Here is a 16,483-nt window from a genome sequence, read left to right on the forward strand (position 1 = left end):
TCAATTGTCAAAGGTTATTTTTGCTCTAAGACCTTCGCACCTAGGTTCTTTTACTTTGCATTCAGGTCAAACATCAGCAGGCAAAGTTAACTGAACAGGATACTTTATAATTTTCCTTATCAAGTTACTCTTGTTGACTGTGAGCCAAAAAAGTCAGAAAATCTAAAAATAATCAGTTTTAACTTGATAATTTAAAAAAAATAGATAAAAATCAAATTAATTTGAGTTAAAGGTTTGAAACGAATTGAATTTGACGTAAAAACTCTTCAAATTAAAGATATTTGAAGTTAAAGTGAAAATTTAACCAATTTAGAACCAATTCGATCGGAACCTTCTGAACTTCGAAATAGTAGATATTGAATTACATTTATTACATTACATAAAATACTTAAATTACCTTCAAACTACCTTGTTCATCTGCAAACTTTTTTAATTCAAAAATTGATCGCAATCCCTTCTTATCTGTTCGGAATAATTAGAGAAAACATCACTGTTTTCAAAAAGCGCTAGAAAAATCAGTGTAGGAAAAAGCACGTCTCGCTTAAAACTTGCTATTTGTTCTTTTTGAGATGTTGAAATAGTTCTTATCAAAACAAGACGGTTCGTTTCTGTTTTGCAAGATCAAATTTTTAAAAAAATAGCACTTCATTGCGCTTGCGCGCTTGGAATAACAACCTCGTTACTCTGAAGTTATCATTGGAATGATGATAAAGTGTCTAATCATGTTAAATATTATTCCTGACAATCAGTCATAAAAATAACCGCAAGAGAGTAACTGTTTTGTCAAACCGCAACTTTACACAACATCAAATTATCTGTGATTATTGTGAAGTCAGACTTCTCAAGAAATAGTTCTCAAAATTCATTTTAGTAATTCATATGCAATTGATATTATCAACCTATCTTCATTTTTTTCTTCTGGTCGAACTGTTTCTGATCTAAATTTATTATGGCATCTCGCCTGTGGGATTTTGCGTCTAGCGCAGCAGCTGGCAGCAGCACTACTAGTGGCAGACATCAGAAACAGTCATCTGCCCAGCATCAGACCCCTCTGAGCAAAGAGGAGAAGGAGGTGGTGGAGACGCTGACGGACATCAAGGACGCCTACAAGGCCAGTCTACTGGAACACAGACAAAAAGTATGCAAATTTTCCATATTCTGGGGGATGGGGGTTATAATAACGACAGAAAGTTCAAATATATCAATCAAATCAATCAAGTATACCATTATTACAATACTGACTGAATTCTCACTTTTTCAGTTTTTCAAAAATTTTACCATTTGGCGGTTTTTCTGGCATAAAAGGATTTCCCCATTTCTAGGGCTTAAATATTAACTTTATAGCTATTTTGCGAACCAAATACGCCTCCTTGTGTAACATTTATTGCATTATTCTGTGTGTTCGGAAAATGTTTTCTACTTATTGCGACCTTTTTTAATGCCGAAGATTTTTACTTATTGCGATTTTTCGAAGATTTTCTCTGTAAATCATGCCATTTTTTGTAAAATGTCAACCGGCGTGTTTTCTGTTCAGGGCAAGCACAGCAGTGGTAACAAGGCGGACAACGTGATCAACTTGGCAGACATGAAGTTGTTGATGAAGACGTTGGGGCTGAATGTGAATGTGGAAAGACTGAAGGAGGTGTTGAGTGTGAGCAGGGCTAAGGATGTCAGACACAGGATAGACTTGGACTTCTTCTCACTTTTGAACCAGTTGGAGGGACTAGTCGAGGTGAGTAGTTGAATGGACTAGTTTTTCTCACCTACTCTCCATTTACTTATTTGAAAGTTCACCCCTACCATGGTCTATAAGTAGACACAAGGGTGGTAGGGGGCTTTGGTTGGCTAGGGGGGTCCAATCTCCCCCTTCAAACCGTCCCTGAGTGGACTAATTGAAGGTTTAAAAATATATATAAATGTTGTGCCTAACGAACTTTCCCAACTTGGAATGGGGACTGGAATTGAACAGATTCTAAAATCATTTAAGCGTTGGTTGACAGTTTGACAGTTTTGTTTGAAGCGTGCTTCTTCTTTCAAAATACAACGTCTGTTGACAGAAAAAGGACCTGTTTTAGGTTCATCGCAGCTTTTAGCCATAATAAGTGTCATGAATTCCATAAATGTCCTGATTTTAGCGCCTTATTTAAATTTAGCTACTCTTTTTTTTTAAATTGAAATGCCTTAAATTGTTGTGAAAAAACGGTTGTCCAAAAATCAACCATACTATCAGTCGGAAAAATCATACCGTTTTTCTGTGGATATACAGGATCCCTACGTGGACAACGAAGTAAGGAGGGCCTTCAGCTCCCTCGAGAGTGACTTGGGGGTGGGGAAGGGGCAGCTGACGAGGAGACATCTGGTGGGGGTGGTGAGACCCTTCAGCAACTTCATCTCTGAACAGGAAGTGGACGAGATATTCAGGGACATTTGCTCCTCTGAAGCACCGTCTTCCACAACCACTGATCAAGAAGATAACTATTTCTCAAAAAATCTTTATTCCATCCTCTCCGCTTTTCTGTAGATCCAAAATAAACAATGAACCAATGAACCTGCTGATGAACAAATAAACAATTTTCAATGTACCTGCTAGGATTTGGAGTTGTTACAAAAGGCAGAAAAACAGATGTATTCGACTTCAACACTCGCAAATGAGCTCATTTCATCTTCACTATTTATGCTTCCTTAACATGCATTTAATTCGAAACAGCCCCACAACCTGGTATATAAACTAGGCAAGGGGGCTGAAAATTTTAATTGGAGTAGGATCAATTAATTCAAAAAATATAGCCTTGTGCATTTTAGCGAAAGAGTGGGTGGTAATCTTACGTCAATATACCCAAATTTTGAAAAGGGAGCGCGCCAAAAAAAAGTTTTTGTTCACAAGATTGCATACTATGCCCAGCAGTGCGATTTTGGCTAATGATTCGGCTCAGTAGTTTCCAGCTAAATTTGGTCTTTTTGGTGCTTAAGGAGAGCTCAGAAAATATATTTGGTCAATGTATGAAGAAAGGTTTTCGGTGTTGCTTGTACGAAATACCCCTCCCCCCGTCCCTCTCGAGAAAATCCTGGGATGGTCAGATGGGTGGTGGAAGAAAAGATAATGTTTTGTACTTCAGCTGGACGTGGACGACTTCCTCTACACTCTGAAGACAACACAGTCAACTGCCGCACAGGCTCAACACAAACAACGACAACAACAGCGACAACAACAACTGCAGCAGCTGCAGAGGAAGAAAAAGTGAAAGTGAAAACAAATGGAGACCAAAATCATAGGCAAAACATGGAGCCACGAGAAAACCTATCTTATGTCTATAATAACTTAATCATACATAATGTAGTATTGCATACTATACACTAACTTGAGACTTAACCTAGTCTTTCCGACTTCTTAAGCACCAGTCCGATTTAAATATTTCTATCAAGAATGGACTCACATTTTCCCCTAATATTAAAGAAACCAGGTACCACAAATAATCAACGGATTGGATTGAATAACATATCATGTTGAAGCCCTTTCATTCGTGACTCAAATGTCATTGAAAAGTTTTCAGAAATTTTTTTTCTCAGTGTCGAGAAAAACCGGTTTGAAATTTTTTGAGTTTTCGTTTACTTTCAAGCGAGCAAAGCGATCCAGTAACAATCAGATCATTATTTATGATTAATTTTTTTCTTAGACCTTCGGGCTAAAAAAATAAAAAATAGAAAACTAGTTACGGTTGTAAAAATTTGTGGTTCTTTGCTATTAGATCTTTGGTTAGAAACTTTGGTTAGAACTCAGTGGTTAGAAATAGTATTTTTTTTTATAAAATTTTTTTGTTATGCAGATTTGTGTTTTAAAAAATGCAGATTTGTGATTGTATTTTTTTGGATGTTTTCTGTGAAAACCTGGACTACATTGTAGTAGAAAAAAGTAAAAATTTGCCTGCAAATTGCAATGTTTGCAATTTTAGAAGAAGCAATTTTGTCGTGGGAGGTCACACGGGTAACTATATTTTGAAAGATAACCCTCATTTACAACTATCTTGCGAGATCTCACAAAATAGAAAACCTCCATCAATAAAGCTATAGAGTTAACTTTTCGCACCTTTTTTGTCTTAGCCATTCAATTTTGACTTCAATTTACGACGAGAGTTTAATTCATTCTCACCCTTAGTATCGTTTCAAGAAGCCCAGTATGCCATCATCAAGTTTTATTCATTGAAACTGCGTAACCAACTCATAATAATGAAAAGTTATCTCTTCATTCGCATTTTACTTAATGTAATTCTTATCACAGGATATGATTCTTTCAAGACAGTTTTAAGAAGTTCCGACCAGCCGGAAACCTTCATTAGTAATGAAATTGAACATACTTCTGGATTGGATGAACGTTCGTCTGGTCAGGTAACTGGGAAAAAGTGGAGTTGAAAAAAAAATCGAAAACCGAAACAGGGATAACCGGCTGCTGTGCAAGTAGAACAGAATATTCCAACCATATACTCTTAAAAAAACTTTGTATTTTGTAGAAGTTAAAAGCATGGTCGTAAAGTTTTCGAAGGTTGTTTGAAAGATCTTTCAAAACTTTGAAAGTTCTTTATTTTTTTTTTCAAATTAGTGTAGTTTTTGTTTTTGTTTTTTAGATAAAATGATTGGACGAAAACCTAGATCTTAGGCATTTTCGAAAGTCATAGTAAAAGTGTTTATTCCCAAAGCGGCGTTAAAATAACTCCGCAAAATAGTTTTATTTGAGTAAAACTAAAGTGTAACGGCTTATCCTTCTTTAATAAACCTGCTCGCTTGCTTTACTCGCTCGAAATTACTGAAACTCAAAAAGTTTACAGCAGTTTTTCTCAAGACCGGTACATTTTTTTGAAAGTTTTCAAATCAGGGCTGAAAGCGCTTGAGTAAGATATGTCATTTCAACCTTTCCGACAATTTTTTGCGGTAATTAGACCAAAATTTAAAAACATTCGAACGTTTTTTTCTCGACACTGAAAATTGTTCGAATCACGGCTGAAAGGGCTTCAATGTGAAATATCATTTGAATCACTCAGCTGATTATTTGTGCTGCTTAATTTTACACCCGAATAAAAAGTTCCATCCCTTTTTCAATGGTCGGAGCAAAAACACAAACCGAAAAAAATTTAAATCTAATCAAAAATAATTTTAACACTCGCTTTCTTTTATTTTTGTTGCAGTGACCAAAAATTTATGAGCTCATGCTTAATTTTAAAAATTTTGCAGGTTGTCTCAAATGGTTCCAACTTGCATGATCAGAAATTTTCTTTCAATTCTGATTCACCGGGCATGGCCATCATAAACGGAAATAATTCTCCTGACAGACCCTTCTACGTGCAGTTAATAATGAAAAATAGTCGGGGTGTCTACTACATTTGTGGGGGTAGTGTGATTGGTGAAAGGTGGGTGTTGACAGCAGCACATTGTCTCTTCAATATGGGTGAGTTGCAAGTTTGCTTTTCCAAACAAAAAAGTGTATTTTCTGAATTTGAGAAGTATAAAACAGAATTTATTCATCAACAAATTCTTGAAACATTGCAAACTCTCAATTAAAAACGTTATAAGAGTGCAAAATGAACTTGATTTTAAAATTCAGGTTAATTAGTGTAGATGCGAAAAAACTGCAAAAATATCAGCCCAGAAAATTTTTTATTGACTTCATATTGAGAAAACTAGATTTGATCGCGTCTTTACTCATCACAGCTGAATATTTTTACTGCTGGTGCTATTTGTTTAGCGACCGTCGATGTCAATGTAGGAGATTTCACAAAAGAGGGCAGTTCGAAAAAATCTATTGCTGCATCGATCCTGATTCCGCATGAAAAGTAAGTTACGTTCTAAATGGAGACATAGTGGAGACTCCTGTTGACCATCTCGCTCGCTTCTATGGTGCTAGTATCGAATATCTACACCTAATTGAGCTAATCCAGCACTTAAGAATTAATGGTTAACATGACTGATCGTTAATTTAAGCCTAGTTTATTAATTTTGCGAAAAAAAGGCCTGGCAGAGGTGAAAGTAACAGCCTTTGATTGAAGACTCTGGAAACGCACTTGTAAAAGCGTTTACGGCAACTCGTTCAAAATCTAGAAAGATCCTCAATGGTCGTGCGTTATCAGAGACAGAAGTGATGGCTTTCAGGAATTTTGAATACGTCTGTTCAGTTTTGTTTGGCAGTAGAGCATAAAGGCATGGTGGGTAAAATCCACCGATTTGAATATGAATGGTATAAAGCTGGTAAAATTGCATTGGGCAAGTTTTGAATGTACCGTCGCAAAGCCAAAGAGAATTGTGAACTCGGAGGGCATGAACATTATCTCGATCACCGAAAATCAAAATTCGCTCTGGATCCATAACTCCTCTGTCGAATAAACAGAAATCAGAATATTCCGTCGGAATTAAGAAATTCCTGTCTTTAATGATCGGCAAGGACGGGACCAAGTTCCGTTTCTGGCGGTTTAGAGTTCTGTTTATTGCTGCACGACTGGGCAAGGATAATTGAACAGCTTTCTCATCAGTTACTTCCTGGAGACAAGTGGCAATTATACTACTATTAACAGGTACAATTTGCTGCCTGGCCTCTTTTTTCATTTGATGCATGATCTGGTTTGCCTCAATTTTCCCAGGTCTAACATCGTGGCTGTGCTCATTTTTTGTTGAGACGAGTTCATCTCCTGCTGTGACGGCGAGCATGCGGTATTTGTGTGAGCTGTATCTTGCGCATCTCCAGTGCTCAGTAGTTTTTGTGAAATCGTGTCCGTCAATAATTAGCGTTCGTTTGTTTCGTTGAGATATTCCCCACGTAAGTTGACTCATAGTATTTATGTTGAAGTATTTATCTTGAAGTATTTATGTGGATGTTTAAGAACGAAATGGTAAACAATGAAGCAAAATTAAAGAATGTTTCATTTTGTTTCAAAGGCGCTAATTGTGGATTATTGTCAAAGTTTGACGTGTAATTATCAAAAATTATGGTTTTTTAGGCTCAGCTTCGAATTTTTTCGATTAGAGTCTTTTGTTATCTCGAAACGAATCCAGTGTACATTAGCACTTGCTGGTCCTCAATTTGAACATCAATGAATCAAGTAAAAGTGTTAAGTATGGGATAAAACGGCATAGGACAAAATATCATGTGGGGCAAGTTGGCATAGGACAAGTTGCCATGTAGGGCAAGTTAGTATAGGACAATTTGACTTGGGGCAAATAGTCCTGACACCGTACTTTCAGATGTCCTTAGAAGTTTCGTTGCCTCGAGCGGATTTATGGATTTTAAACAAGCATACTCGCTTGCCAATCCAAAGATTTCAGATCATGCGCTGTCAATGTTTTTGTTAAATGGGTCTATTTAAAAAAACATTCCAGGCATATACATTATTCATTTTCTACGGAAATTGGAACAACAAAACTGTGAGCCTTCAAAATTTTGTAAGAAAGTTGTGACTTTTAAGTTGTAAGGATAATTTTCTTTTAGTCAACCTATGTTTTTGATCTTGAAATTTTTTTACCCTTAAGCAGATTAGAAGGCTAATTTTTTGTTTGATTTCATAAACTTTTTAAGCAATTCAATGACAATTTTGCGCGATTTTGCTACTGAATAGCAGTTCTGACGCTCTATGCAAAAAAAAACAGCCAAAGCCGAAAAAACAGAATGCAAAAATAGCCAAAAACAAGAGCTGGTAATCTCTAGCTTTTGTTTTTGTCTATTTGCTTTTGCATAATTCGGCCTTTTGTGGTTGGCTTTTGTATGCAAAAAGCGTCAGGTTGGGTTTTTTCTGGCTTTACTTTAAAAAATTATAAATAAACTCTTTTTGTGGGCAATGTTTTCTTTTCGCTTCAGATTAAAACTGTTTGTGCTACCAGACGTAAGAGATTTCAATTATTCCATATTGCATTGCTTAAGGTATACCTTGCTCTTTCATAATTAATTGTTTTTGTTCCGACTTTCGATACGAAAGTAACGGAATATTTGTGCTCGGTGTGGGTTTTTTTTTCTTCAGACAAATTTCGACTTTTTAACTAGCCATTTTTGACGGAATTTTTCGAAAGGTATTGTTGTCCTGAGCTCAAAATTGAAAAGATATTTCACTTGTGATCATTTTTTGTAAAGTTATGAGGGTTTAAATATTGCCATTTTGGCCAATTTGGGACAATTAACGCGCGATATATTTCGCGCTATTAACGCGTAAGCGGAGAGTTAATCCGTCTTAGAAATTGTTCCGATTTGGTTAAAAGAAGCTTATTCGCCATAATTGGTTTGTTACAAGGAGCAAAGTCTATCCTTTTGTACTTGTTGTATGGCGTGTGGGGTGATGATTTTCATTAAAAAAATTCAAATTTTAGAAAAAATTTTTTTTTCATTTTATTTTTTCTTATATTTAATTTTTTTATGTTATTACTGCTCCATAAACCTTAAAAGGCAGTCGGAACATTCAGGGCTTTGCCCTGATACGAGCAGTCTTGTTACATTATAAAATGAAAAGTTCGAAACTTACAGTTTGGGCATTTCTTCTCGACGTCTTTTTCCAAAGAATTGGTTCCGAATTTCATTGTTGCGACTTACAAAGAAAGTAATGGAATACTTGTGGTCGAGGTAGTTTATTTTTTCAAGATAATTGGAGTTTTTAACAAGCCATTTTGGTGTGTCGAGCTCAATTTTGAAAAGATATTCAAAAATTTGAACTTTAAAACGAGTGTAATTTTTTTGTTAACTCATGAGGGTTTGAAAATTGCCGGCTTCATCTATTTGGGATAATTGTTTCATGATAACTTTTGTGCTATTAACGCGTAAGCAAAATTTTTTAGGTTGATATCAGGCATGTTAGATGTTCTTCAGCAAACAGCTGCAAAAACTTTGGTCTGCGCAACCTTTGCTACTGATGCAGCAACAAACTTTTCTGCTTAGTTATGCCGGAGGAGACTTTCAGTATGACATTGGGCTGATCAGAACAAAAGAATACATTCCTCGAGCCCGAATGATTCCCCTGTGTCGAAGAAGATACCGCTCCAAAAGAGTGACGATGGGCGTATGTGGTATGGGCTCCACAATTATGGATAGATATGAATTTAGTTCACCATCAGTTCTAATGGAAACTGTCTTGCATGAGAAGTAAGAAGTCAAAAATTTGAATTGTGCTCCCGGGTTGACCTCCATACACCGAAAATGCTTATCATACAATTCCATACATCAAGTGTGTGGGAAAATGCTTGTCATACAATTTTCTTACATTTTCTAAAAATGGTTGAAAACTGGTATAAACTCATTTCTGTGGCTGTTTGATTCTAATAAAACAATCTGGTGATAAAAAACGGAGGTTTTCGTTTATGAAAAAAATGCTTATCCTACAATTCCCATATATGGAAATTGTATGACTGGCATTTTTTTTTGGTGGCGACGCGAAGTAATTTTGAAAATTTAGCCAAATTTTTTTTTTTTCAACAGCAACTTTCAGGTCGTTTGCTATGCATCGTAAATGCAAGACCGTCCAACCTTTGGTGTTTTGAGTAACCAAGGTCTTTGTCACTTGTGTTCGGTTGCAACTACAACCGAAAATTTTTCAGAAACTAAATTTAGAAAGAAAAAATCAAAATTTTTGGTTTATGGGAAAACACCTATCATACAATTTTCATATATGGAAAAATGCTTATCATAGAGTTTTCATACAATTTTCTGTACGTATGGAATTGTATGAAATTGTATGACAAGAAGTTTCTCATATATGGAAATTGTATGATAAGAAGTTTTGGTCAACCCGGGCTGTAAGATTTAACAAGATTTCAATTTTTTGGAGTTTAGCTGTATTAAAAGTTTACAAGATTGGTGGGAACATAACTTCGAGGTCTTTTCTTTTACTATTTCTCAAAATAATAATTTCAGCCCTCAATGTCCCGGAGAATTTTTCATATGCACCCATGGAGCCCACAATGAAGAACATAGGGCCACGTGTCAAGGCGACTCGGGAGGTCCACTCTATGTCATGGACCGTCATGACCAGCCATATTGCCTCTATGGAATTGTTAGCAATGGAGTCTTCAACGAAACTTCCGTGTGCTTTGGCGACTCAGTTTTTGTCAGTGGGCCTCACTATTATGAATGGATACGAAACGTTATGTACCGATATTTTTGAATGTATGTCTAAAAGATATCTTGAATAGTATCGATTACCTTCCCAAATAAAATCAAATTATAAGAACTGGTAATGCAAATTTCGGCTGTTTCAACCTATCCAGACACACGCATTTAAAAATTGGATTAATATTTGTCCATATAATGTAAAACCTTGAATGCTTTGACAACCCTCTATTTCCAATCACGAGCTTTTTGGCTTCGAAAATCTTTAAAAATACTTTGAAAAAGTTATTACCTACAAGCTAAAATTGATACCAAGTGATATAATTAGCACGCCGTAACGTATTCATGTGAGCAAATAACTTGCCTCAGTTCAAATTGTTACAACTTATTATGCCGCTTATGCATTAATAGAACGAAAAATGCCACCATTAATTGTCCCAATATGAATTATAGTTGTCAAATTAGTCCCAGCTTTGAAACTTTCCAACTTTGTGATAATCGAATACAGGTGAAAAATATTTTGAAAGGGAACCCCGGGCAACATTATTTTCAGATTGTATAAAGGAACTCCGTAGACAGGTCTTAGTTCAAAAGTCATGAATTAGCTGAATGAAAAAAAAACATTCCAAACAAAAACATTTCGCGATTTTTGCGAATGCAGCGTCATCTGATTTAGCACGAAGTTTATTTTGAATTGAACTTCAAGGCAAAAATAAAAACATTTTGAAGAAACATTACTCGAAATTGGGCCTAATCGCAAAAATGATTTTGTTTGAATTCTTTGGATTTTGTTCAAATCGGTATAAAGTTGTTCAAAAAAATCAAGTTTGTTCAATTCGCTTTTATTTTCTGCGGCGTATTCAAATCAAAACATTAAAAAAACTTGTTTAATGAATTTTCTGTCAACTTCGTCAGACATGGCGCTAAAAATTCATAAACAAGCTTATACTGATGGCTTTTACAGAAAAAACTAAAGTAGCTGAAATTTATAATTTCCTTTATCTCAAACGGGTTTCGTTTGAGACAATAACGAAGAGGACAAAAATTTCTTAGAACTTAACGAGCAATTATTGACGCAATTTATTTTGTGAAACTAGATTTCAAGATTCACCCTGAAGTTGTTTCAATTAATTAAGTTTAAAATTAAGAAGAAAAACAGCGTTACGTGGTCCACCACTAATAAACTATTTTAATTCTATGGTTCTATGTGTACAAAGTATGTACATAAGCTTAAAGGTTAAAACGTTAAAAGGAAGTAGTTGAATTAAGAACGTTAAAAAAGGACAACTGAACTTCCGTTCATATCGACCGATGGTCGTAACTAAACTGGTATTAATTAAAATACCGAAGGTCATTATAAGATACTAAAAACAAATCACAACATTTCCCACCGGGAAAAAAATCAAACTGCAACTAACTATATAACTCTATATACACCCTTCCCCCCCCCCCCCCCCCCGAAAATGGAAGAATTTTACAAACTGCGCCCAGAGGGTAAATATACAGAAGCAAAATAAGATCCACAATTGAAAGTGAATGTAGCAATTGTACAGGGTGGCTATACAGAATTACAAAATTTACAGCATACGGTAACTAACTAGATAAAACTAATCCGCAACATGTACATTAACATGTACAACTGTATCTACAGGTAAAATTAAAAAGTCCGGCGGTAAAATATGGTTTACAGAACTGTTTTGTTAAGTTTGAATTGATATGTCGATTACAAGAATTGGTCCTCAAACTCATCCAATTTAGCCCTCACTTCCGAATCTATAGTCGATGAGATCTCGCTATAGTCGTCCACCTCTAGCGTGGGGTCCTTTGAGGTCGGGTAAGTTAAATTTGAGTCCGAAGAATTCTCGTGAAAGTGAGTCTTCTTGATAGATGTTGCAAGTCTGACCGTCGGGAGGGAGTTCCTTGAAGACCAGGACAACGTAGTTTCTGCAACGAGAATCTGTCTGGAAGGCGCCTCCGCTAATGGAGTCAAAAGGTCAGAAGGAGAGTTGACCGAAAAAGTAGACCTGTGAGAGTCCGGTGCCGGAGAGAACAAGGAAGTTGACGTCCCTAGGTCGTCTTTTTCTTGCACCACGTCTATAAATCTCCGATTTCCGTAAAACTGTGGGGGGCCCACATTTCTGCGTGGTCTAGAGTTTCGGGTCTTTGGAGTCGCGCTGATCGTCTGTTCCGGAATTTTGTCTACCATAATTGGATTGTCCTGTGATCCTTCAGTAGTATTCGCATCCTGGATGACAACAATCTCCCGTGGGTCGTTGTTTACTGTCCTTTCTGAGCTCAGTAGTAGGGACTCGGCAGGACCTGTAATACTTAAGCCCTGATTAGACTCGGTATGGGGATTTTGAGGTACATTTTTATTGGTCACGTCGTCAAAGTAATCCTCGATTATCCCGTCCCACGAATCTAGATTTAAGGAAGATGAACCTGAAGAGAATCTTGTAGAGTCTTGAGTGGCTGTGCTCGCGGTCGGTGCGCTAGTCCCTGCTCTGGTGTTATCCGTTCTTGGAGTGCCTTGGCTCGAGTGACCAGCGGGTGTCGATCCCGCTTTCTTCGGTGGAGAGAATTTCCTTTTCCCAGCTAAACTCGAATGAGTATGAATATTATGCCCAGTGGGTGTCTGATTCACTATTATCTTTTTGGGCCCTGGGAGTATTTTTCCTTTTATAGCCAGATCCGATTTACGTAAAACGAGACCGTTGTCGAGAGTAACTGTGTGCTCTGAAGAATCGATGATATCTTTCTTAACCAGATTAAAATATGGGTCTCTATTTTTCGTGTTAGACACCTTTCTATATAAGTTACCTCCCATTACTGCTTTTCTTTTTGCCAGTGGTTCTGAAGTTCGGATAGTGACGCCCGGGGTTGTGTGTAGGCTGAAAATCCTAGCTAGTGGCATGTTTTCTTCTGGGTCCGACGTGCTGTCCTTTTCCTCGTCCGAATAGCCATCTTCTGCCCCGTCGTGTAGTTCCCAGTTAGCGGCCCGCTCTTTGGACATTATAGCCTTCCCTTTATCTAAATGGTCAATATTGGACATAAGACTTTTCCACCTAGTGTTCGCTACTCTATTAAAATGCTTTTCAAACGGAGTACAGCCGATCGCAGTCTGTTTTGAGATTCTCAGATTCCAGATGATTTTCTCGATCGAATCGTTTAGAGATGGCTTGGGTACTTCGAATGACATTGCCAGTAATTTCGATTTAATTGTGTACACTAGTCTTTCCACTAGCCCATTGGATTTGTGGTCTCCGACAGTGCAGTAAATAATTTCTATATTAAATTTATCGCAGAAGTTTTTGAAATCATGTGATAAGAAGCATGACCCATGGTCGACTAATTTTTCTTGGGAATCCGTGGAGGTGACAGTAATCGTTTAGAAATGAAATTACGTTTCTTGTAGAGGTGTTATTGACGATTTTGGCCGAAGGAAACTTAGTGTAACGGTCAATTCAAAGAAGAATGTATTTGTTGTTACCCCAGCACGCGTCCAACGGTCCCGCAAAATCCAAATTAAATTCTTCGTTCGCGACTGTTAACGTCGGGAGTTTCGAAATATTATGGGTGCCTTGTAACACTTTAATGTTCTTACCCGCTTTTAGAAATTGGCTACATGTTCTCCCGTGATGGTAAATTTCCCGGTAAATATGCGGCCACCACAAATATTCGGCGAGGGATTTCATCCCAAACTGTCCTGGGTGAGTCTCGTGTAGCATCGAATTAAAAGTTTCCCTGATGGTAGCTGGGACGACTAGTTTATTGTCTAGAAAGAGTGGCTCATCCTTCACGTGTAGGTCTTTGGTGTAGTACTTCATGTAAGTCCCGTGTATGCCCATAGGTCGATTCCTCTTTATCGTCTCTATCAAATCCCACAGCACCTTGTCTTCTTTAGTCATGATCTGAAGCAATTTCTTCGAACAGTGGTTTTCCGGGCGATTTGGGGAAATCGGTAAATTCAGGTCGGCCTTATATCTTCTAAAGAGGTCTGCGTGGTCGGGTGGAAGTCTGTCGTCTCGGAAGGTTCGTTCACTTTGTCCATTGGGAGTTCTGGTCTTTTTTTGCTAGGTGGTATGAAGTGTCTGTTTAGTAGTAAAAAACGTAAAAGGACTTTGTCCGAAAAGGTAATACTTTTAAAATTAAATTTAGAATTATCGACTGGTTGGCAATTTGTAGTGCAATTTTCTGTCCGAGAGTGATTATTGTGGCAAATTTTTATCGACTGAGCGATACAAGATATGATAGCAGCAATAATCTTGAGGTTGAGTAAAGCTAAAGAGTTATTCAACCGATTCAACTGACCTTTTATCTAGACTCCCTTCGGGCGAAGCCCTTCCAATTTCACATTATGACGACGAATTTGTAGTCGCTTCAATCGACAAAATTCAGAACATTTTATCGACTAAACAAGATTCTAAAATAGTTACTGTAAATTCTGTAGATAGACCAGCGGTCGCTATAAATACTAATTCACGAGTTAATACAATCCCGTTGGGAAACAAAAATTCAAGCGACGTGATTGGTCACGTCGCTTGAATTTTCGTTTCCCAACGGGATTGTATTAACTCGTGAATTAGTATTTACAGCGACCGCTGGTCTATCTACAAAATTTACAGTAAATAGTTTAGAATCTTGTTTAGTCGATAAAATGTTCTGAATTTTGTCGATTGAAGCGACTACAAATTCGTCGTCATAATGTGAAATTTGAAGGGCTTCGCCCGAAGGGAGTCTAGATAAAAGGTCAGTAAAGCCCATGTCCTTTCCTGGTAAATGTGAAATTTTAAAATTGAATGGTAAAAGTCTGTTTACCCAACGGGTCAATCGGCTATGCATCGTTTTGCTTCCATGATTTGCCAAAAGTGCTGATAGTAATGCTTTGTGATCAGTTACTATTTGGAATTCTGTTCCATACAGGTAGTTTCTGAAATGTTCTGTAGCCCATACGACTCCCAGCAACTCTAATTGTTTGGTAGAATATTTCATTTCATGGTTGTTTAAAAATCTGGATGCAAACGCGATTGGTTTCCACTGGTCGTCCTGTAATTGTTCTAGGGTTGCCCCTAGTCCGCTATGTGAAGCGTCCGTTTTCAGTCTTGTGTTCTCTTTTATATCGAAATGGCTGTTTTCTGCAATATTTACATTTTCCGTTTTTAACTTCTCAAACGCTATTGAATGGCTGGTATCCCATTTGTATAACGATTTTTTGTTTAGAAGAGGTCGAAGAGGGGAGCTTAACGTCGATAAGTTAGGAACGAATTTTACATATTGGTTTATCGAGCCGAAAAATGAACGAAGTTTAGAAATATTCTTCGGGGTTGGCAAATTTTTTATTGCGTCGGCTTTACCGACCAGCGGTCGTATTCTATCGCCTGAGATCTTGAAGCCAAGCCATTCGATGTCAGATTTAAAAAATGCGCATTTCCCCCATTTAACTGCCATGTTGTTCTTATCTAATATTGATAAAATTTTGTACACTATTGATTTGTGTTCTTCCAGGGATCCACGCGAGGCTACCAGGATGTCGTCTATGTAACAATTTGTAAACCCGTTAGAAATTGATACGTTCCGGTCGTTTCGCCGCCTACTATGCTAAAATTGCACTGTTTCCTTGTTTGATCGCATAGTTTAAGTTGGCTATAGGCGTTTTTCAGGTCTAAATTACTAAACCACACTCGCCCGTTGGATTTTTCTGAAATTTGAAGCGCCACGTTATCAATCAGTTCATGGATATTCGGCATTTGATACTTATTTTTAAAAACTTGATCATTTAAAAGCTTACAGTCAAGTGCCAGTTTTATTGAAGTATCCTTTTTCCGAGTTATTACATTTGGGCTGATAAAACAATCTTCGTCGCATTTCTCTAATTTTATTATGTGACCTTCTTTTTCCATTCTTTTTAACTCTTCGTTCACTCCCGCGAGTAAGTGGAGTGGAACTCTTCTCCCTTTGGACTGTATTGGTTTAAAAGGTGTGTAAAAATGGGTTACCTTTCGATCGTTACCCCACTCTAGTGAATAAGTTGTTGAACTCGTTAAAAATTTTGTCTGATAAAGAAGGTAAGTTTTTGTACTCACTCTCGAGTGTGGGTTGATTGACCATGCAGATTGGTTGGGGGCATTTCCTCTGCGTTATTTCTATGCCCAGTTTGGGTAAATTGTCGTTCCCCAATATGTTTCGCTCGTGTCCGCCGGTTATGAAGAATGGGGTTTCTTCGCTGATCCACCCATTGGACTGTGTTCTGACGATTATTTTTCCCAAAATATTGATCGTATCATTAGTAAATCCGCAGTATAGGTCTTTTATTCTTTTCTCCACTGGGATTATCTTGAGGTTCGGGTATCTTGGTTTAATTTCGTGTAGTACAAAAAACTTACAGGGCTTGCTGAATCTACAGGTATGTTCATATTT

The 16,483-nt window shown here is 37.2% G+C and overlaps 1 protein-coding gene across 2 annotated transcripts; it reads left to right on the plus strand.

The window, feature by feature from the left end:
• The first annotated feature begins 837 nt into the window (after nucleotides 1–837).
• LOC134842570 (uncharacterized) lies at nucleotides 838–3,302 on the plus strand. Of its 2 annotated transcripts, XM_063858964.1 has the most exons (4): nucleotides 838–1,138; nucleotides 1,535–1,732; nucleotides 2,267–2,471; nucleotides 3,112–3,302. In XM_063858964.1, exons 1-4 carry the CDS (start codon nucleotides 950–952, stop codon nucleotides 3,240–3,242), a joined length of 723 nt encoding a protein of 240 aa, XP_063715034.1. In that variant the 5' UTR covers nucleotides 838–949; the 3' UTR covers nucleotides 3,243–3,302. The 2 variants fall into 2 exon arrangements, with proteins under 2 accessions (XP_063715034.1, XP_063715036.1); XM_063858966.1 differs by lacking the exon at nucleotides 2,267–2,471 and having other exon boundaries at nucleotides 3,117–3,302.
• The last annotated feature ends 13,181 nt before the right edge of the window (nucleotides 3,303–16,483 follow it).

This window comes from Symsagittifera roscoffensis, chromosome 3 (assembly GCF_963678635.1).
Source record: "Symsagittifera roscoffensis chromosome 3, txSymRosc1.1, whole genome shotgun sequence".
Lineage (NCBI taxonomy): Eukaryota > Metazoa > Xenacoelomorpha > Acoela > Convolutidae > Symsagittifera > Symsagittifera roscoffensis.